We start from the raw sequence: 23,842 nt of genomic DNA, 5'->3' as shown, positions 1-23,842 counted from the left end.
CACCTGACTATAATTCCATACCAGGACTTAGCCAGATATGATTTAATCTTTCAATTTGTTTTAATCCAATTTGAAATTTGACAGTTTATTTAGATTTCCTTTGGAAGAAAACTGGTTTTCATGTAGAAACTCTTATTTTTGACAAAGCCTTAACATTTTCTGTACATGTTTTTGATTAAAGTAATCTTCTGTTTTCACTACAAATACTTGTGGGGGAAAATGAATGTTTCTGACCTGCTTTACTTTTCTGCCTCTGAGAACAGCATCATCCCAATGCAAGGCTTGAAGTTCATAAATGACAGAAGTAGGGGATGATTCCAGTGCTGTTGCCTGCACAGACCTTCCCATATCAACAAATGGAAGATTTTAGTCTTTAGTACTGCCAGTTCTACAGTCTTCGTAAACACAAATATTTACTCAAAGAAATATGAAGAATCACATTCTCATTAAAAAAACCCCATGTCTTCTGATTCCAACAGTGTAAAATTGTAGACAAGGTAGTGCTTGAATGTGGTTTGCAAAAATTGAATTTAAGACCTGGCAAACATATTTCAACACATGGCTAATTATGTTTTCTGAAGTTTCACCAAACAAGAAGCTAAAAATAGGTCTGCAGCAGATACCAAATAATTTTTTCCAGTGGAGTCATTCTTCATTTGGAGATAACAGTCCCAATAAAATGTTGAATGCTGCAACTCCACATGTTTTGGCAAAAAAGTAGTTTTGGGGAATTTAAGAATTCACTCAGCATGCAGCCAGCTGTCATTAAGGCTGTGATAAATCTGTTGGTTTTGGCCTGTGTTTCTGGACACATGTACCATCCTGAGGTATGGAACAGAGATGAACCGGTAACACAGAACTTCAGCTTTTTGTCAGAAGACAAAAGCAAGGAGGGAAATGGATAAGACAAAATGGAATGGAGAAGTCTAATTAAGACTGATGTAAAGCAGAGGGCAGTGTCCTATATGCTGACTAAATAGGACAGAATTAATAACTTGAATAACATGGCTGTCCTTTAACTTCTTGTCTTTGTGTTCTTCCAGACTGTTTTATGAAGCAGAAATTCTTTTCCAATTTATAACAGACAATGAATGCTTTGACAATACTGTATATGCTTCAGGGCAATACAAAAATGAGTATGCTACAATTAAAAAAATTTGATTGATGAAAGTAGAGTGTTTTGGTTTTGTTTGAGTACACATTATGGGTTTTAAAGCTTCCCTTATGTTTTATCAGACCTTCCATATTATACTATTATAAGGTTTCAAAGACTGTTAACTTAAAAGATAAAAGTACTGGACAAGCTAAGAGTACACATACAACCTTAACGCCCTCCCTCTGAGAATATTTGTTTCTTACCGACCTGGATAGACCTTTAACTTGATGCAGGGTCTCTTCTGACTTAATATTTGACAGGCTGGAGCCTTAATCAATAACCTCTCGTCTCTTGTTATTTTTTAATACTTTGCTATTATTTCACATTTTCCAAGCCTGTGTTTAGCTTAAGAATGGATTCCATCCAGGAGATCATGAAACCTTCACACCTCAACTAGGATGCTGTATCTCTTTCTTTCTCCATCTTTAAATAATTTTAGGTGTTACATAAAATATCTAGCAGAACATCCTCTTATACATGCAGGGAACCTCCAATTCCTGGAACTCAGCCTCCAGGGCATTTTGGGTCCCTAATAATGCTGTACAGTCTAAGCGTTAGATCTTATTTTTTCTTTTTTTGTGGGCTTCTCACACCGCCTCACCAGTGAGCAGGCTGGGGGTGCACAAGAAGTTGGGAGGGGGCACATCTGGGACACCTGACCCTGACTGACCAACGGTATATTCCACACCATATGACATCATGCACAGCATATAAAGGTGGGGGAAGAAGAAAGAAGGGGGGGACATCCAAAGTGATGGTGTTTGTCTTGCCAAGTATCCATTATGTGTGATAGAGCCCTGCTTTCCTGGGGATGGCTGAACACCTGCCTACTGAGGGGAAGGAGTGAATGAATGCCTTGTTTTGCTTTGCTTCTGTGTGGCTTTTGCTTTCCCTGTTAAACTGTCTTTATCCCAACCCACGAGTTTTCTCACTATTACCCTTCCGATTCTCTCCCCCATCCCACTGCGGGAGTGAGTGAGCAGCTGGGTGGTGCTTAGTTGCCAGCCAGGGTTAAACCACAACAGGAAATATGCAGGTTGTTGTCTGTAATGCAGTGCCCCTACATATGCTGTTGGACCCAGCTATCATCCAACCATGAAGACCTACTCAAGACCCTGGATCTGTTAAATTTGATTCATAAAGTTGCATGTATCCACTTGAGTCAGATAAGGAGTCCTGCTGAATAAGCACAAATTAAAGCTGTATACTCAGCCATTAAACACTGAGGTAGGCTTTTAGAGACAGAGAGGAGGGTAATCACATAACTTCCATGAACCTTGTAGAGATATATTTTCAACTGAGCTTGAGGTCAGAGTTCCAACAGTTTACAAAGGATTTCTGAAACTAGGAGACACTGAATCCAAATGGAGATATTTGAATGGAGTAATTTCTCAAATGGAGAATATAGTCACTGGAAATCTTACCAAATGTGTTAGATACCTTTGAAAATCTGGTACTGAAATTGAAATTGTATGAGAACACAACATATGATAAAAAGTATCTCACAAGAAAAGTCATGTAGTGAAAAAAAAGATTCTGTTCTAACTCAAAACCTTACAGCACTAAGAGCAAACAAACTGTTCAGCCTTTCTCTGACCCAGAAAAATATTGGGGGCAAATTCTGACTCTTTGCAACCTTTGTCCCTCTTGGATGGCAAAAACTTGTCAATTGGCTGTATTAGGACAATATGTAGGGGCAAAGCAGTCTGCGCTAGTAACCTGGCTCAACACTACTTCTGATGCAAATACGCTATTTTGGGATACATGGTTGGCCAAATCCCCATGTAATCTGACAAGTCCTAGCTTTCAGAAAGCCCTCGGAGGCATAAGGAAAGAGAAACTACTACTGCAGCACTCAGAGCCTCCTGACTACAGCCTACACATTCTTCAAGGTATGAGACACAGACCTCATCAGCATTAAAAATATATTAATGACAATATGTGAGGCAACATACTGTGAAGTACAACCTGCTGCAGCAGATTTCTGCCTTTTGTTCACTGAAGAAACATCTGCAGCAGTTTAAGATTTTACAGGCTCTCCTTTCTCCTTTTCCTTCTCCCTTCCCTCCTTCCCAAGGTTTGCTGTCAGAGGTTACTGCCCCCGCAGCAGAGCAGGCAGAAGCAAATGTCTGCCAGCATTCTGGCTACTCCAGCACAGTGTGGCCTCTCAGCACAAGCATACTGGCAATTTGTGACACTATCATCAAGTCAACTGGAATTTCTGAAACACAAGTAAACATTTTTTGCCAGCTGTGCTGGGAAGAAAGGACTGGAAACGGTAACTGCCAGCAAAGAGATGGGTCAAACAATTGGGAGCAAGGTAGCTGATAGTATTTAGTAGAACTCATCAGTCAGAGACCCCAGGAAAAATGACAGGTTCAGAATCGGAAGCACAATCCTGACTTCCGCACCAAATCCATAGCTGCAAACCAAAGCCTAAACTCAGCACATGAACAAACACACTTGGAAATACACATTTTTCCCAACATAATCTCATTCTTTGAAGTTTAAATATCACAGATTCAAATGCATACACTTTACTATGATGTAGGATACTGCACATTTTGAGATTACTATTTAAAATATCTGACTGGGACATGTTCCCTTCCTTGGTGTACTCAGCTGAGACAATCACAGTTTTTATTGACACATTTAATATCTTCAAGCATGATCAAACTTACAGACAGAAAGCTTATGAGACAGCACTCTCTGCCAGTCATTGCTATAGGATGACGCTGTATTTGACTTCACTGATTATTCCTTGAGTTACTCTATAGTCTTCCAAACCCTGTCCCCAGCTATGCATTTATTTCTAACCTCCATATTAAGTCTCCTCCCCATTTCTTACATGTTCTTGTTAGTTCTGGCCAGATTACATCATACTTTTTTTTTTCTCACAAGGTGAGAAAAGTTGTCTGATTGATGGACATTCCTGTAATTGTTCATTGTTTGGCCTGCATTTCCACAGCACCCTTTATCCCACATTTTTTTTCTAATAGCCTTTCATACCTTCTGGCTGGTTCAGAAAAATATGCTTTGATAGAGCTATACAGCAAAACTGTACAGAAATGGAATTTTTTTTTCTGAAGACAGCATTCTGGACCTCTCTTTTCCTCTAAGTACAGACCGTCAATGGCTGCATAGGCCTTAATAGTTGAGTTGTTCCCATTCTTCTAAATGAGGGAAATGGTAGCATGTACCACAGCTCCCATTCACCCAAAGGCGACCCCTTTCCATGGAAAGCAGAGTATGGGAAGTGGCTAGTGCACATAAATTCCTAACTGCCCACATACAGAATACTAGAATATCTAGGATAACCAACAGAAAGCCCTAAGTGCTCTAGACTGCAGTTCAACATCTTGAAACTAGAACTCAGAACCTGGATGCTTTCTGAATCTAGAAACAAATGCTCAGACCTTTATTCTATTGACCCAAGGTTGGCTGTCACTACCCAGCTGGGTTTTTTTAAGTTGAACCCAATGCTGCCCAGGCAGTTTCATCCAAGCATGGATGTTTAGCAGCAAGCACACTCCAAAAGACTTCAGCAGAAGGACACATCATTTCTGGATTCTCAGTGGGTAGGAGATAGGCAGCTCAGTCAATAAAGTAGTGCTTCTGTATGCACTAGCAAAGGCAGTTTTTTGTATTTCAGGAATTAAAGTGAATAGTTGGTTGTTTTTTGTTTCCCCCTAGATACCTCTCCTGAATTTAGGTGCCTAAATTTAATTTAAACTGTACCTTAGATGCCAGAGTGTTATTTTATGTGTTGTCCAAAGTTAACAAATATTATGTGTATCTATCTTCTTTTCATATGCTGGAAAGGAGACAGAAATGATGCACATCTGGAAACTGCTGCTCTGTTGTTTATCAAATCTATTTGTTCATGAATTAAATATGGGGCTGGGCCAAAAAGCATGGCCGAAAAGAAATGCCATATGGATAAGGAATCATAATTCGTGAATTTAGTACTCTGGATGCTCATATGACTAAATGCAGCTTATCTCTTGATTATTTCTGAGAAATTAATGTGAAGAGAAAGAATAAGGAAAAAAGGAAAATAAAGTCAGAGGAATAGCTTTGTATACAGCTCCTCTCTTTGTTTTTTAATGTCCAAATTTAAGAAGCTTAAAAAATAAACAAAGGGTGTTAAAGCAAAAATAGACAAAGTCAAAACCAAAGAATTTTACCTCCAGAAAGTTTTCTGGTAATAGTACGTTGGTCTCAGTTAGCATTTTGAACAGAGTGTGAACATATCCAAGTATAAGATGGACACAGTTATTTTCTGCTATAATACTGCCTTCATGGCTTTGTAATTTCTATGCAACAATTCAATGTCTAGTTTCATTTTGTGGTATTTTTTCTGGTCAGGGCTGCCCAACAAAAAATTAAGTATAGAGTTCCAGGCTTCACTGTATACTTCAGTTTCACAATCTTTTAAAATTTTGCCATCTTACCCAAGAAATTGCCCTGGAATTGGGCTCGTATTGCTCTGTGACTTCTGGTCAGATAAGACATACTTAGACTGATGTTAGGAGCCTAACAGATACGACACAAAATTAAAAATCAAATAAATAAATAAAAAAATTATGCTGCTGGAGCTGTTTAGATATACTACCATGTTTTGAGGGCATGTCAAGGTTTGAGGGTGATGGAAACAAGGTCAGAGTGAGATTGGCATCCTTTTAATGCTCATTTACTTATATATACCAAGACTTTGAGAAATGGCTTTTTGAGTGTTAGACACATATTAGCAACCCAGTAAAATGTGAAATAGCTTCCTGTAAAGACACAGTATATATTTACTGCTGTGATAAGCCTAAGTCTGCTTCTTGAATTGCTCAGCAATTTAAAACGTATCCTGATTCTATATAACTGGAATAATGATGTCATCAGCTCTGAACAGACACCTTCCCTCAGCCTTAACTAAAGTGCACGAGAATGTCTTCATAATACAGCTATTCTCTGTTGATTGCACTCCTTCTGCAACATTCACAGCCAGCTGTGGTGACATCACTAGTTCTACATGATTTAGGAACCAGTTTGATTAGAAAAGAACAGCTACTGTATTTTAGTACACGTATGTATGTATGCCTGTAATGCAAGTCTGCTTGAATGCTGTCCAGATGTGTAAATGAACCACAATTCCTATGAAAAACAATTTTCTGTTTCTGTGCTTGCGAAGGGGTATCATTCTTTGACAGCACTACTCTGAATATGCTAAAGCCTGCTTCTCTAGAGTCTGAAGGTTTCATTCTTCACTCAAAATCCCAGGCTATCCAGGACTAAAGACAGATGTGATCAAAGATAACTTTTTGTACAAAAGACTGTAGGATTTAAAAAAACCACTATAATATAGCATTAACTATCATCTAGCATCTTTTCTTTAAAGGAGCATATTTAATATACTGACTTAAGAGCATTAGCCTAATAAAACAGCAAAATGCAGTGTAGCAATCCAGCAATGACTACCTGTTTTCAGTCTGTAGACAGCCTGCAAGCAGAAAATCTGTTACTGGGAGGTACTTCCAAGTTCATAGTTATGGCAGTTCATAGCTTGATTAAATCCAATGACCTTGATCCATTTGCTTTTAGTTATTCCAGTGAAAACCTTAAGTAAAAAGTGTTTACTTCATTTCTTCCTGAGCATAACTTTTTCCCCTGAAAATACTTCTCTTTCTGAAGAACAGAAAATCATTTGTAATAATTAGAAAATGAAAATGTTTCCTACATATGTAGATTCCAACACAGATCCAAAGAAAACATTAACATCTTAGGCCCGGAGTGAATGTTACACTAATAAGGTTCCTCTGTTTAAAGAATAACACATCAGGGGAGCATAATAGAGCTGTTCAAATGAATTCACTCAGTTTGGTATTTTCTGAATAAGTCATTTGAAAAGTTGTGTTTTCTCATTCTAAGGACCCATTCAGCCTATGCACTGTCACCCAGGGGCATTGCCTATTGTTTGAAAGTAAAACCAAACATATGTAAGCTAATCTGAAACAATGGGCAATATTTAGCATTGGCATAAACGTATGCATTGGCCCATGAAGCCAAAAGACATCTACCTTCCAAAATAAGTTCCCTGAGTGCTGCTGCAAAGACAATTTTATATTACCGAAGATGGTATCCTCTTACAGGGAGGAGCAGAAAAAGGAGAAAGGCTGCCAGAAGCTGCTAGGGCTCCCTGGTTCTCTTGTCAGTCTCAGCTCTAACAGAGCAGGAAAGGCAAATCCTGCACTAAGGACTGACAGAGACAGAGGAATGTCATCTTCCCTTCTGTCTTCTCTGACAAATGCCCAAACATGAACCTGCGCTGGAGCAGCAGCAGAACAGACAGCTCTGTTACAGCTGCCATCAGTCTAGTGTACCTCTGAAACAAGACAAGAGCTAGAACTATAATGTTTACATTGCCCACAGTAAGTATAGCAAAGATCGATTTTCTCTCCTGATTTCAGAAAGGCACAGTAATGCTTTACAGGCTTTTATAATAAAGTTTGTGTTCTTGTCTGTTTTTTCTCCTTTTTTGCACATCTTGCCCCAGTTTTCTGGGGACTCCCATTCAGCTAAAAGTATTACTTTATTATTCATGCTTAACCACAGAGCGTTAAGAATTACACTAAGCAAATGAAACAGCGCTACTCCAACACAATGTGAGCCCTGCTCACATTGCAGTGACTTCTAAGGTTCTAAGTGAAAATTCTCATGTAAATAAAAAATACGATTTGTTGATTACAAATAAGGCAGTTAATTGATTACTCTGATTCACTATGAACACTGAGAAGAAACAAAAAATTCCTTAACATGAAACTTTCACTGAACTGCTAGCAAGAAAGAAAAATATATCCCTGTCACTCTCTGCTTCATATTATGAGTCAACTGGCTGCTCCTAGAACAAGAAAATAAGTTGTGGAAACTTTCATCACAGTGCTGAGCCTGCCCCAAGATGGTAGCAACCAGTTACCATTTTGTAGCTATCTGCCAGGCCTGTGTGAAATGTATGACATCTATTGGGCATTACAGCACCTTGAGAGAGATCTTATGAAAGATGCTGTGAGAGATCAGCATTTTTATACTGTGCTCTACAGATCCCTGGCTAAACTGAGCCACAGAAATCAGCCTGAAGTGAGCTGGGCATTGGTAGAAAAAGAACCTTAAAAGAATCAGGGTGAAAGTAAGTTATACTTAATAATGGAAAGAAGGAAATAAGTTAAAATGGAAGGAGTTGTAACCAAACATAAAAATAAGGTGTAGCATCCTGCAAAGCAAAGTAGAGCATGTTTCTAACACAGAATAAACTGCAGATGGTGACAAGGTGGTTAAGAAAATAAAATCTGCAGAAACTCAGCTGTTTATCTGTGTTTTCAATTCCATGCTTCCAAAAATCAAAATGTAACATTTAAAAAATAGATTCCAAAACTGCAGTCATAATGGCACGATGATTAGATATTTATCCAAAACAAACACGCATAGGAATATGTTTTTTTCAGCATTAGGTTGCAAAACAATTGGGCCAAGAAATTAAGGAGAAAGAATCTGAAGACTGTGTCACCCATGCTGAATGGCTTCAGCTTTAACAGCTACTGCTATTTTTGGTGGATGCATAAACATGCCTTGCTTATTACAAAATGCTTTGAAACTGACCTGGAGATCAGAAACAGACTGGGGCTTCTAGGCACTGGGCCACATTGAATAACATCCCAGCTGGGAAATTACATTGAGGGGACTGTTTGTCCCCATGGCCTGTTTTCCTTTGTGTTTTTCTCACAGATGGCTTCAGGTTTTGCAGAGCTAATGTGCTTTGTTATGTTAGTCATAAGTGACATCCCTTAGGAGTAAACAGCATAGTTACACACCCGAGATTAAATATGCTGGAAATACTACTTGTGTTCCTTTTCTGACACAACTGTTGTGTTCTGAGACCAAGATTGACTCTGTTTAAGTGGCAGAGGACATCTGCAATATGCAGGCAGCTTCTCAGGAGAGAAGAAATCAGTTGAGATTAAGTGTATTGAGGCTTTATTTTTATATATATCTCAGTGCTGGAACAGAAGTGGTGAAGCAGCAGGCAGGCAATCTTTTTTTCAGAGAGCTTCCAGTCTACACTGATATGTATTTGCCAAACCTCCTGCTTCTCATGGTAAACTACTGTTTCAGCTTGTTCTAGATTGCTGATTTGGCTGTTTGTCTGGAATTTGTCAGGTTCTGAGCAGTTCAGCTGGGGTAGCAGTTGCCAGGCAGCCAGAAATCCAGGACTCGTAAACCTTTGTACATGCAGAATGCATGCAGAGTGACACTGAGCAGGCTTCGTAAAAGTCATCTGGGCACACACAATACGTTTGACACCTACAAAATGTGCTGCAGGATGGCTTGCACAGCATGTGCTGCACGAGTGCCCAGGTGCACTTACTGAGCATATCCTGAGCATGTTAGATTCACCGCACCGCTCAGATTTCTGTCTGTGAAGGAAATCTGGGACCCTTCATTTTTTAATGTCAAGCACTGATGGATATGTTAGTGCTTGGTTCTCGTGGAGCCTTCCATATCAAGAACAGACTCTGATCAAAGAACAAGACAAGTAACAATCAGAAAATTCTCTTGCTGTTCTTGCAAGTTATGTCCCTTGTGACATAGAACTCAGTGTAATGTTTAAGGGCAGTATACAACACTTCCATAGGGTGAAAGTCTTCATTCTGAAGAATGAGAAAACATTTAAAGGTAACCACCTTTTAAATAGAGGACAGTCCTAAAGTGACTGGCTAAGTGCAGCACAGATTGCTCTCAACGTGAGAAGGTGGCTGAGCAGCCTCAGTGGTACAAAATTTGGCGAAACTGTGAATGCAGTTCAAGGAGGCAGCTTTGCAGACCTCAGAGGTGGACTATATTGCAAATATTTCACAGTATAAGTGATATTATTTGTCTGCTTAAAACAATTACTACTATATCTAATGCTTGTTGCCCTTTATCAACTAAAACAATAAAGCCAAATGTGGAAATCTTTTCAGAATTTTCTTTTCAATCCTTACACAAATAGAACTCAAACTGACCTCGGCTAGAATTTTTCTTGAGTGAGGACTTCAAGATTTCAAGTTCTATGGACTTTGAAGGTCTCTGCTGAGAACAGCAATTCATACTAAACCACCTGAAGAATGAAATGCTGTAGAATGATATTATTGAGCTATCTGTTCATTAAATCTGCATACTGAATTCATTTATTTATAAATTGTTTGCAACTCATTTGAACCAGGTTTGCCTGTGGAATGTAACGTTTCTTCTTGGAGTTTCTCAATCCCTTTTTAAGCCCAGTCTTGCCATTCTTATTCTCTACTAGTCATTTCCAGTAAAATTCACTGAGCACATATATCAGATATAAGTCTGTGTAAGTACTTGATACTTTCTGGAATTAAACTAGAACAGTGAATTATACTAATCAGCAGCTATGAGTCCCAATGTTTATTTCCATAAAAGAATAAGTATCTCAGAATATTACAGTGAAGAATGGAATGCATTTCAAAGCACAGTAATTTCTCCCTTATTATAGCCTCATTTCATTCATGGCTGAAACAGTCCAGTAAGCTGATGTCTCTGACTCAGAACATTTATATTAATCTAAAATCAACAGATAACACTACCAATAGTATTGAGTGTTAAGAAAGCAGCACACTGATTTTGATGAATTTTCCTTTCAAATAGCAAATCATCACAGCATTGTAATTTAATTTAGGTTCCATGTAAATCATGGAATTTTTCTTCAACAGAAAAAAGTTCTATCCTGCCTTAGTACATATACTTCTTCAGCAAAAGTTTAAAGTCATGTTTATGCATGACTTCCCTCAAATCTTTCAGTCCATATAATCATGACCTAAAATATGCATAACACTCCTAATTTCATCCTTGGAATTCTAGTTCTTAACTAACCGATTCTGCTTTCTCAAAGAAATTTATTGCCTTCATGTGAAGCTAAAACAATGTGGATATACAACACAGCCAACAGAGCGCTCTCAGACGACCTCTGCCTTCACTTCATCTTATTTCATTTCTTAACTATGCAGAAAGGTTGCTATCAGTTCCCTTCATAAAGTTGTGCAGGTATAAAGAAAAACCTTGCACAGAATATTTCTACTTTGCAGTTTAAAAGTAGGTCTACTTGGCTTACCTCCATGGGGAGGTAGAGTGACCATAACAAAATAATTTTTTATGTGTGTGTACGTAGAGTCTTGTACTCTAGGTGATTATAAATTCAGGTTTTACATTATTTAGGTTCTGATTAGGTTTTACATCTAACTGCATTCACAGAACTAACAGTGCGAGGTACAAGGCAGTGAATCAGAATCAATATTATTCTTGAGCACTGCTATGCCTTGTCCTCGCCTTCCTCCAGTCCTCATCGATTCAGTGTAGCACTCCATTAACTGTGATACATAAGGTCAATTATTTGAATAATTTGCAAGCAAATTAAATGGACACTCTTCAAAAATCTTGCTTTGCAATACTAGGACACGCCCTCACTACAGATTGTAATTGGCTTTGGTATCCTATGATCTTGTGCACTAAAATCAAAGCTTGAAGTGAGGCAGAGCAGTGCAACATCTCAGTATTCCTGTGGGTATAGATGCATCATCAACATTGTGTGCACACAATCCACCCACCTACCCTTTTCCATTCCAAGACTGCCTGTTTCCTCGCACAGTTATTACTCCCACATGAGTTTGCCCTTCCTCTCCCAGCTTCAGTCATAAGCTGATTTCTGGACAGACTAAAAACAACAGCTGCTTCCCTTTGGGCACAAAATTCCATTTAGCATGCTTTTTTTCCTTTAGGAAAAAACTAAATCTAATAGTGGTATAAATACCCCAAAATAGACAGACATTTATAGGGATGAACAGGAAATCTTTACTAATCTTAAATGCAGTTAACACGTAGCACATTCTTATATATAGGCAACTTTTTTACTTGCTAAATTCTGAATTAATACATCAGTTTAATTTACACTGAAAACAGTTTTAATTCCCCCACCCTTAATTTGCTGTGTGATCAATACAGTAGCAGTTGGGCCTTTTTGTTGTTATTTAATGCTTTGCAGTTTTTTCAGATGTAGACTTCTCCTTACTGTTGGAATCCTTTCACACAGAATGTTCTTGGTAATGGTGTAAAACCACCTTACTCATAACAGTGTCCTAGAAGTAAAACTCCTGCTAACCCTCATAAGGAGAGAAGTTTTGACTTCAGAAGTTTTGTCATTGTTTCTCACCATCCAGCTCTATTTTAATTGGCAATACATTAAATTAGTCTTCTCCAATTTGAGTCTGTTTTGCCTGTGAAGGTAATCAGTAAGTGATCTCCCCATCTTAAGGTTGACCCACAAGCTTTTTCTTCTTATTTTTTCTACCTGTTCTGCTGAGGAAAGGGAGTGAGGGAGCGGCTGGATAGGTGCCTGGAGCCAGCCAAGGTTGACCACTGAAAATGTGCTAGGCACAATCACTCAATATTTTGTGAGAAGAAATTCTATATCCTCACTATTCTGAAATCAAATCCTTGGCTTCAGCATAAAGTTTGCTTCACTAAGACTTTTTCACTAATAGCAAAAGAATCTATAGTTCTTGTTAGAGACCCTAACTCTTTGGAAATTATACAATACAAAAACACTTGCAGTGGCACAGCATTTATTTGGGTATTTTGTTTTCTTTTTTTTTTTTTTTTTTTGCCAGGGAAATACACATTTTTTAAGTTCTTTATGTTGGACTAGAAAGGCAAAAATTTACTTGTACGGCAGTGCTGGCCCACTTTCCACTTCTATGCTGGTTACAGAGTTCTCATTAGTTCCCTGACCTCTCAATTATTTCTTTCCAGTTTTACTTATGTTGGTTTTGGTATTTGTCTTTTAAACTCTACTCCTTTGGTACATTCTTTACTTAAATGTAAACAATTCTGAATTGTTCACTCAAACCAATCCAGACATGTCTACATGTTCAAAATCCATACTTGGTTTCTCTGCCTTTTGATAATGTATTTATGTAGTATATGGACTTTCAGATAGAAGTGCCCCTCAATGCTTGCACAAAGCCCTCTGCTCCTTTATTTGTGCCTATGCAGAGGTCTGTGTGATAATGCAGGAGGCAGGATCACTAAAATGACCTGTCTTAGAAACACTTCCCTCTTTTTCTTCTTTTTTTTTTTTTGGTGTTTTTTTTTTTGTTTTGAGTATCAGAAAAAGGCAATTTTCATCCTACAATAAAATTCACTGTCTTATTTCTAAGAGGTCATTGTGAAAAGTAAGTGTTATGAAAAATCTCATACATACATATTATTTTCCATAAAAGTAATCTAAAAATCTCTGCATTCTCTGCTGTGCTATTAAACATAAAAGAGATAGAATCCAGGAATATGTGGTATAGTAGCAAAGAGGCATGCTAGCCACAATGTCTCATTTCTGATATTATAGTCACTCTACACTTAAACTCCAGTTTACATCTAGACGTTGTTTTCCTTAATCTTTTTGTGCAAGCAGTAACACCAGCAAAAGCCTACCATGAAAACCTTACTGCAGATTTCTTTTTTCCAGCCCTAATTTCCTGATGCTTTTGAAATGCTAGTGTAATTGAGAAGTGGTTGGAGTGTACTTCTGTGTACTTTTTTTGTGCAAAACACTAATATTTCCAAAGTCAGAATGAAAGCGTATTTGTGAAATAAAAGTTACAGACAACTGCTGTCACTATCTCAAAATATAATCAGACTGCATGAAATGGGCTCTATGGCCTCTGTGGTGCATAGTTTTATACTATTAAGTGTAGCTTAGAAATAACAGAAACTGATATTGATGGGATCTGTTCTTGATTGTGCACAACAAGGCAGCCAGGAATGCTTAAAGAAACTGAAACAACAATAAAAGTAAATTAAAGCTCTGGTTGCAGGCCACAGATGACTCTTATTTCTCCTACCACATTTTCAGTAAAAATTTGGCAGGTTGGTAATCTTACTTAGCATCTTTAATGGTCTTCTGAGTATGTATGCTATGATGAGACAGACTTAACTGAAAAATTGTTTCAGGCTGCTAAACTACATAACTAGTGTAATTGCATTGGCTAAGCTGAAGAAGCCAGAAAGTGTCATACTGATGCACACATTTAATAATTGTTAGAGAGGTGCTAATATGTAGATTTATTGACAGCTACAATCAAAAAAGGCTAGATAGGAGAAAAGGACAGATGAACAAAATATAGTATTTATATTAACCAGAGTGCTCATTTTCACATGCTGCATGAAGTTACACAGAAAGAACTGAAGGAAGGACTGACCATATGATCACTCTCAAGCCTCAGACAGCAGTGCTTAAAAATCATACACAAAGTAGTGTATATCTGCATACTCTGCATAGACCAGCATATGAGTAGCTATAAAAGGATACAATGTGGATGGAATCTCTTGCTTATACTGTAGGATTACAGTATGAACTCAATGAAAAGACTATTTTTCCATTTTACTACCAAAATAAAAAAAATGGAGAGTAATGAAATTAATTTTCAATTAGAAAGCACCTCACTTGTAACTCCATTTTATATACCAAAACAAGATCATAATGGGTAATTTTGTGCAATTTTTCTTAGAACTATGTAGACATTTCCAGTCTGTTTCTTAAAGAAGCTTTTCAGTATTCATGTGGGCTACAAGTTATTACAATTTCCTATAGAAGGCTATAAGCATCATCAAGTTCAGCGCAATATTAGTGATCTGTTATACAGCTGCTTGTTTTGTTCAATGGATCAGTTTGGTTTTTTAGGTTACATATACATATGAATATGCACTCAGATTTTTGTATCATTCATGTTCCCCAAATATGCTTCATTGTTTTACTTCTAACACTGAAGAACTTAATAAAAAACAAATTTTAAAACAGAAGCTTTTAATTGCAGCAAAATCCATACTCTGCTGCACTATAGCTATCAGGAGTTTTGTGTAACTTACTGGGGAAAAACCCATAGTGACTCAGCCCAAACCAAAGATGTATTTTAGCTTTTGCTGGGATCCATGGAAACAGAGTCTTGAGAGGCTACACCTACATTGCTTTGTTTCATTATTTCTGAAATCTGCCGCAGTAGACTCCTGCAAATCTCAAGAGACTTACAAATCTTGTCCCAGCATGACACTATAAGTGGTACCTTCAAGGACTGACATGTGTCCCACTATTTCTTGTACGGTCTTCCACACCCTCCAAACATTTGTTCTTCCCCTAAGACATTTGCAACAGATATAAGGTGTATGTAAGGTGGCTGCTAGGCTCTTGACTTCAAGCACCTCAGCCTGCAGCCCCAGGCACTGGGAAAGATGTGCTTGTGTGTGGCTGCTTGTTGCTGGTGTTCACGATGCCTGCTCCAAATTGGATTTCAACTTCAGCAAGAGAAAGAAGTTTGACACTCAGTGCTGACTTTGGCTTTACCTGATTTAGGCCAAGAAATCTCTTGGGCTTGTCGCAGATAGGTAAATCTAGGAGGCAGGAGTAAATGAGGACAATGTGGACTTCAAGATGGCAGCAGAGAACAAGAGGTTGTATCCTGATGTGATGGCTCATGTTCACCCCTGTGCACACTGCTGCCTGAAAGCTGCAGGCATTATTCACCTTGGAGATGCTTCCTGTTACTTGAAGAATAACATGCATTGTCTTCCACAGTAGGCTGAACTCGCTTTTCTAAGTGTACTAGGGGAAAAAGCCTACTTGGCAGGATTTAAATGAGCTCATATGGACACTGGAGATACCCATAGTTGCAAGGTGAATATTGAAATCCTACTTGCATAGGCCAATCTGTGGATATCCATGCACAAGTTCTGTACTGAAGTTTATGTTCTGGCCAGTCTGAAGGAGGCAAATGAGCCTACTGGGGGAGGGCAGGTTGATTCAGCTGTCATGTCTTACAGAAATAAGCCAGTGTTCAGAACACTGCTGGAGCAGGGCTCAGCACCTGATGTCTCTGGCTCTGGATCCCTTCCAAACATCCTTTGCTGTGGTTTGAAAACACAGTGCCAACATGGGTAAGGCTTTCCTCATAGCTGGCATAACTTTAAAGATACTCTATAATATCTCTGAGGGACTTGTGGTGTACCTGAAGGTGATTGGGAGGGGAATCTGGGAGTAGCTACCATTCATGACCACAGAATAGCTATAGTGAAAGTACAGAGGACTTGTCAGAACTGCCATGAGATTTTTGTCCTTTCCCAGAAATCAACTGCTGTTAGAAGACAAAAAGAGATGATAATGACTTCATTGTCCATGTCTTTGCTGGTGCCACCCAAAGAGGAAGGAGAGAGAAACTGAGAGCAAGGTCTGCGCCACTGGACCTGGGTGACAGATTACTTTTAAATCTAGTCCCTTACAGCCTGTAATCTGGATGCTTGAAGAGACTTGGTTCACCTGAATGTGTGCGTACAGGAGGACATGGACCTGATCTCCAATTACTTCAGGGATAGAGGACAAAACTGTGTTTTACATCTGACAGAGAGCCTGGGTAACCAATTTTTAGGAAAGAAGTTACAGGCTTGGAATCAACAGGACTCAGAGATCAACCAGGACATATCAAAGGCTGCTAGGAGGATCAGATAAGTCCTAGCTTGGGGTTGAATGTATCTGTAAGTGATTTTTGCCTTTGAACAATCTGAAACTGGAAGACAAGCATATGCTGTTGGGGCCCTAGAGCGAAAAAATGACAAAAACCCTTACCAGTCTGAGGCACTCCTCAGAACTGCTCTAATTAATCTGTGCAAGAAAAGTGCAGAGGGTAGTTCAACAGTGAAATCTCCTTTTGTCAGAAGCTGTATCAATTTATAGATAAATACAATCCTCAATCCATAGATATGACAATTTGAAATTATGTTTTTGGATCCTTTTACCACAAAATAAAATTTAGAAAATCCAGTGTTAATATCTTAACTTTTCCTTCTGAGAAATTTCAGACATCCTGCCAAGTAAAGAAGGGAGCTGTTTTTCACATTATGGTATTTGAAATTATCAAAACTCATACACAGAATTATTACTGCTATCATCAGATAACAATTTACCTCACTGGAAACATTAGTAATGCATTGACTTTTCTTTCAGAAACTAGAGTCACTTCCTATATCCTTTGAATGCTGTGATTTCACCAGCTAAAGGTAAAATGAGGGTAAGATGTACTCACTTATTCTATTTCTCACTTCATTTAATTTTGCTTCAAGGCTTTTAGCTTCAGTAAACCTGTCAATGCAAGCATAATGATACAGAATTATTCTACAGAACAGCTAGTTAAACTAGTTAAACTAGTTGTTCACAATAAAATACAAAATTACCCAGGATTACTTTTTGATTTCTAAGTAGAACTAGTTGGAAACAATTTTCCATCAGAAAAGATTGTCTGGTCTAAAAGAAACCATTTCTGAAAGAAACCATGCAACAAATAGGTTTACTAGACAGACAAAACTTTTATTTGACTTTCTAAGTTTTAAAAATTACATTATTTCAATTCTAACAATTGGATTCTCTGAATATTCATATTACTCTATATTAATTTTAATATGCTACATTACTTGCAATGTTATAACATACAGCTATATAAAAGTAAAAGAAAAAAAGCAAATGTTTGAAAGTACAGAATTGTTCACCAGAAATTTTCAAATTTCAGCCTGTAATTTGCATATTGCTAACAAATCACTTTGTGCTGTGTGAAATTGCACATCCCCGTCACTATGAAATCTCTTCAACAGAAATATAAGAGTGTGACAGAACTAAATTATTCTGTTCTTCTACAGATAGTCCTTATGTGAATGCAGACTTTCAGATGATATTCAGTTACTGCTCAAATACCAACACAAGCCAAAGCTAGCCACATGAAGATATGCAAATAGCAAGCAAGAGGCAGGCTGAGAAGGATGGAAACAAATCAATGAACCAGTCTTGGGAAACTCCCTTTTTGTAGTATGCAAATATCTTGACTTTATATCAAAAATGGAAATATTTCTTTTTAAATGTGAAATTCCCACCAGGTATGTTTCTAAATTAATTCACTTACCACTTCCTTGTTATATTCAAATAATGAAATCTTCACATGCTATGAAAAATATTTTAATGATCAGAAGTTTCTTTTTCAGCTTGCAACATGGTGTTGCAGTGATACTCACTTCAGTGTTATTAAGCATCCTGCTCATTGTATGTCTTGCTCCTTAGGAAATGTGTCATATCTAAGTATACCCTTAAAAACAGCTGCCTACAGAGCCTTACAAGTTCACTTATATTGTCTACATTCCCTACAGTCTCGTAGAACTTGATGCCTTCTCCTTTTGTGCTTTTTTCCTGTCAGTTTTCTGATCTTTTACAGCAGTTGCTGTCACAATTATTCTCCTACACTTATTTAACTCAGTACTATGTAAAACTGTTTAGGACAAATAGCATACATGTCAGGCTTCAAATGCCAAGCATATTCTGCTGTAAAAATAATGTCAGTCAATTCAAGGTACAATGGCAAATTCTGAAGAGTCTCTGAGAGAACTGAGGCTTGTTCAAGGAAATATCCATTGTAATAGCCTAAATAGTAATAGTTTAAAATGTAGAAGGATGATTTGTTGCATTGTGACATTTGTTGTAGGACATTAGGCTTGATATGAAACTCTGAATTGTTACTTGGATGTGTACAAGTTGAATCTTGCTGAATGTGGAGGCAGAACTGTAATACTTAATTGTTATGCAAGCCTTCAGCTGATCTGGAAGAGTCTTGGTCTGGCCAAAGTAACTGAGGAAACCCACAAACTGTATTTCTGTCTAACTCAAATAATGGCAAAACAGAGTCAAGAAATACGACTTTCCCCTGGGGAGTTGGGGTTTGGAAAATTGCCCCTTCTCAGTTAGTCCATTTCCCTGTAAAACTGGAATGAGTTAGAATTTCAGGTGCCTGCATTCCTATCTACTCACAAACATTCGCTTTCAAGGCTGAACTCAACATGGCTAAATGGCTGAAGCTGAAAGGTTCCTCAGTACTTACTGTTTCTTACATAAAGAAGGTAGAAGCCTTTGAAGCATCTGTAAGACATTTATGTAAGCTTTTTCCACTGGTGTTGACTTAGAGCACCCAAGCAGGCCTTGAAGATTGTATAAATGTCAAAGGGAAACACCCCAAAGCACCTCTCTCTTTCTTTCCCTCAGCTCCCATGAGCCAAAGAGTAAGTTCATCAATTACTTAGTAATTCCTGAGGCAAATCTTCTGTTGACTATTGACTCTGATTTTTTTTTCACAGAGATTTAGCTAGACAAGTTGAAGCCAGCTATCTATCCAGCCCTTTTTCATAGGTTACTGACAATAGTTGAATGGGCCATGCATCTGTTTATCAACCACAACAGTTTGTAAACCAGCACAGTATAATAAACTGAAATTTGGCATTAATTTATGACAGTCCAACAAACTCCATCTGTGACTATGAATCATAGTCAAAAAAAACCCCAGAGACATAAGATTTGACTCTAATATTGAAAGGGAAAAGGTTATTTCTGATACTCCTCTAAAAAAAGGTGATATTATCCAGCATAAAGGTGATATTGCTATGAATAGTGATGAGTGAACAATTACATTGTTAGCTGAAAAGAGTTCATGTGTATCCTACATGGAGACCACTCCACAGAAAGGCTGAAGTTGCCAAATCATGGCTTCTACTACCTACAAGATAAATATTCCATGATGAATTCCCAAAGTGAATTTATCCACTAATTTTAGTGGAACAAGAGTTTTTGCAAAGATTTCACTCTTTAAATGCAAATGCCTGTAATTAAAAAGTAAGCATTTTGAAAAACAAATCTCTAATGCATATTGTAAACCAAGACAAACTCAGAGGCTGTCTAATGAGAGAATGGAGACATTTAGTGAATTAAATGAACATTCACTCATTTTTAAGTATTAGAAATTTCAACAAGTGACCTAAGCGAAACTCATCCTTTCCATGAAACTCATCCATAAGCACTGAAAAAACAAGTTAGCTGCTAACCAGGTGAAACACAGAAAGCAAGGAAACAAGAAAGTGGAAAAAATTAATGGAGAACAACAAAATGGAAACTAGACATACATCACATCTGTAAGCTTCATGCAGAATTTTACTACTGGAAATATTGACTAGGATGGGATTTAAAAGCTTCATGCAGGATGCAATATTACGTTGGAGTGGCTCAGCTGCAAATGTTTCACCAGCATATTTCACCAGAAAATGAGATGCATTTTTCTCCTCCTCAGAGAAACAATGCTAAGAGAATATGGTTGCATTGAGAAACAGGATATTATGAAGTTCTTTAGAAGTCAAGTATAGGAAGTCCAAATTGCAGAAAACTGATTCTGTCTGGGCATAGACACATATTTTTTTAAGAAGGGCAGGAGTTACTAATGTACAGAAGAAAAATGAAAATAAAAACTGCTTTGTATTAGCTGCAAAATAAGCTATGGAAGATCACCTTTTCTATCTTACAAAGCCACTTCCCATAGGCATCTGTCCTAACAGGATAGCTTGAATCTGTTGTCTTTCACTTGAACAGTAGGTCAGTAAATGAGCTTCAAAGATAAATTATCCTTAACTATGTAAGTTTCCCCACTTTTTAAATCCAGAGATGGTACTGAGTAACAGTACTGAGCTACTGCTCCTGTAAAGAGTGAAAAGTTTTATGTTAAAAACAGTTGGGTTTTTTTTAAACAAGACAAATGCTTTTCAGTATCTGATTTAATCCACAGATTATATTTGATTGTTTATATGCAGGTAGTTACAGAAAAAATATGTATATTGTATATGTATGTCTATGTATTTTCACATCTATATGAATAATTTCACATCCCAAGCAACAGCTGTGACCTTCACAGTCAAACTTCCAACTAGGCTCACTGACAGTTCACCATTCAATTAACGTAAGAATGATATCATTAGCCAGCCAGGAATATCTATCCAAAATACCCAAAGGAAAAAATAAGACAGCTAAAAATAAGTAATTTGTGAACCAAATACTGTTTGTGGTATGACAGAAGTGGTTATGCAACGATAAACAAAATTATTAACATGAGACTCCTACATATAAAGGGAAGTTATGGTAACCTTTAAACATGTGGTGTCCACACACTTCTTCCTGTGCAATTTGAACACTGGCCGGGTAACAGAGCTTTTGTGTAACTGGTAGTTCAGAGGCTGCATTCCAAATTACAGACTGGACTTGATATAAATCCATTTTAATGAATTCAGTAAACTTGGAGCTAAAGGCATCTTTGCTAAAAATGACTGCAAATGGCAGGGGAAAACTGTCTTGCTTCAGGGTATGAACATCCACAATTTCAGCAATCAGCTGATGCATATTAGAGAGGGGTTACCCGAGGCATTATTCTGAATCTCTTTGTTCTTTAGGGAAAGAAAATCTGGTGTCAAACTTTGTGGGTTCTGAAACCAGAAGGAAATACCAGCTTGCTTCATAGTAACAACAAACATAGAAAATATGGAAGAACTGTGATTAACTAGAGGAAATTCAGGACATGGCTCAGAACTGTATTACTCCCATTATCATGCTGTGACCATGAAGTGTTCTGCTCAATAGACAGCAACTCCAGAAATGATGGCAGTATAATCATTTGTGCAGCAATGACACAGTGATGTAGCATCATCTGATATATTGATCAGAAGAAAGGCATTACTAAACATCCAATTTACATGGATAAATTCTTACATACATTAAATACTTCAGCAATTTGTGTCCCTGTGTCTAAGTTATAGATCCAGGTAGAAACTTAACCAGTTCAGAAAGGTAAGAAATAGCAAGATCTTGAATAAGTCACACAGATGTAGAGATAATTTCTTGCCTCAATTTCACTGAAGTAAATAAGACTCAATGACCCTTGAAACAATGTCTTTCATACTTATTAAGTGGAAAAATTGTATTAATAAGAAAGCAGAAGAGAAAAGGAGAAACCTGGAGAAGGGGAAAACCCCAGGGCACAAAAAAAAAAAGAAAAGAAAAGGAAAAAGAAAAAAAATCTGTTAGAGGAAATGTTAATTACAAAGGTAGATTGAGAGATCTGCTTTTGGCATCTCCAATCTCAAAACCTTGTATTTCTCTTCCAATATGGGGAGGGGTAACACTTGAAAAACTGACACTGAAGCACCACTGTTATCCAACCAACATGGACAAATGGTGGTTTAATTTCTGGGATTTTTAAAATCTGCTTTATGAAAATTCATGTTGGCAATGTTTTGCCATTCTCACCATCTTTACCGGAAGATTTTGGAGTGTTTTGCCAGCATTAAGAATAACTGTGGGGGAAGAAAGTCTTATTTCTGGTTTTGATTGCAAAACTGGCAGAGAGAAGCTAAAATCACTTGGCAAACAAATTAGGAACAACAGACAAAAGCATATGTTAAACATTGCCTAGCTTATTGTCCAACTCAGTGCCAAAGCCAGTAAAGCATTTTTGACAATGGAAATTGCAGTCACATGCACCTTACTTCCTCTAGGTAATTCATGATTGTGAATGCCATTTACCACATTGCTTCGACATGGCTGTGAAGATAAGATTGAATAAAACCAGAGGAAAGATGCACTAAGATTCCTCATGCCACTTCCATACTCTATCCAAACTTTTATTCTCTCACCACTCAGTGTCTTCTGAATTTGAAATATTCCCAGTAAGAAACGGTGAAGTTTCTGTACCAAGTTCTCAATAGAAGCCTGGGGTGTCTGGTGTAAATTTACACATTCCTACCCAGACTCATAATGAACTCTCAGATGTCTGCCTTCAGCTGTGTCTTGCTGTGACACTCACCTCTGTTTTAGAAGCTGTTTGTTGTCCTCAATAGTTATACTGTCAGCATGGTCCCGCTTGAAAACTTCAAAAGCTTCCTGACATCCAAGTGACATCTTTCCTCCTGCCCCAAGAAAATTTAAAAAAAGAAACTACTTCAGAGTCATCAAAAGACAGACATTTTGCACTTATTTAACTCCTATTTAGACAAATACAGCAAGTCAGCCGAGGGATCTTAAATCACCCAGGAGACCAAGTTCAGTGTACCGCCAATGGGGAGGCATTTTTGACAAAAGATTTCTCTTATCTGACAAACTAATTTCATTTCACTTCACTTCTCTACAGTCTGAATATTTGGGCTGTATAACTACTCAAGACAACTGAAAATGTTCGTAAGTAAAGCTTCACTATGAGCCAGAGGTATTTTCACAACAGCAAACTGCAATTTGCTTCTGTATTTCTTTCATCCCTGTTTCATATTGGCCCCTAAACATACCTTGAATATTTTCAGTATTCTTGGAAAAAAAATTCAGGCTTCTTTTGTTTATGTCTAAGTTTCATTCCCCTTAGTGAATGTTTTTCATCCCCTTTTAAGTGAAACAGATATTGTACCTACAAAAATGGTTGGTTCCTGCCTTTTACATATTCAACATGGTGTTTGTTTCCCTTTGTGTGCCAGAAGGTCAGCACCTATTTGGCCTTCAAATCTTATTAAGAATCACTACAGAAAAGTATTACAGTCTGTATTATTTATCTGTTCTTATTGCTAGATGATCTACAGATCCAAGTAAGAAATCATGCATCTGTATTATCATTAACAAAAAAATTCAAAGGCTTAAGGAGGATGAAAGATTACACCAGCATCTGTGTTATCATGAGTACATATACGTCAATAAATAAGCAGGAGAAAGGATAA

General features: G+C 37.6%; 1 protein-coding gene and 1 pseudogene across 1 annotated transcript in view; one reads left to right on the top strand and one right to left on the bottom strand.

Moving 5' to 3' along the window:
* KIF6 (kinesin family member 6) overlaps window positions 1-23,842 on the bottom strand; it is a 178,916-nt gene that overhangs the window by 39,308 nt on the left and 115,766 nt on the right. Inside the window, exons 14-15 of the mRNA XM_075089133.1 lie at window positions 22,948-23,050; window positions 17,323-17,378 (exon numbers count right to left, since the gene is read on the bottom strand). Of these exons, the coding sequence (XP_074945234.1) occupies window positions 17,323-17,378; window positions 22,948-23,050 (159 nt within the window). The remainder of the gene's footprint in view (window positions 1-17,322; window positions 17,379-22,947; window positions 23,051-23,842) is intronic.
* On the top strand, window positions 7,280-16,531 carry LOC142055528 (adenylosuccinate lyase-like; annotated as a pseudogene).

This window comes from Phalacrocorax aristotelis, chromosome 3, assembly GCF_949628215.1.
Source record: "Phalacrocorax aristotelis chromosome 3, bGulAri2.1, whole genome shotgun sequence".
Classification (NCBI taxonomy): Eukaryota; Metazoa; Chordata; class Aves; order Suliformes; family Phalacrocoracidae; genus Phalacrocorax; species Phalacrocorax aristotelis.
This window is presented reverse-complemented; position numbering and strand designations above follow the sequence as displayed.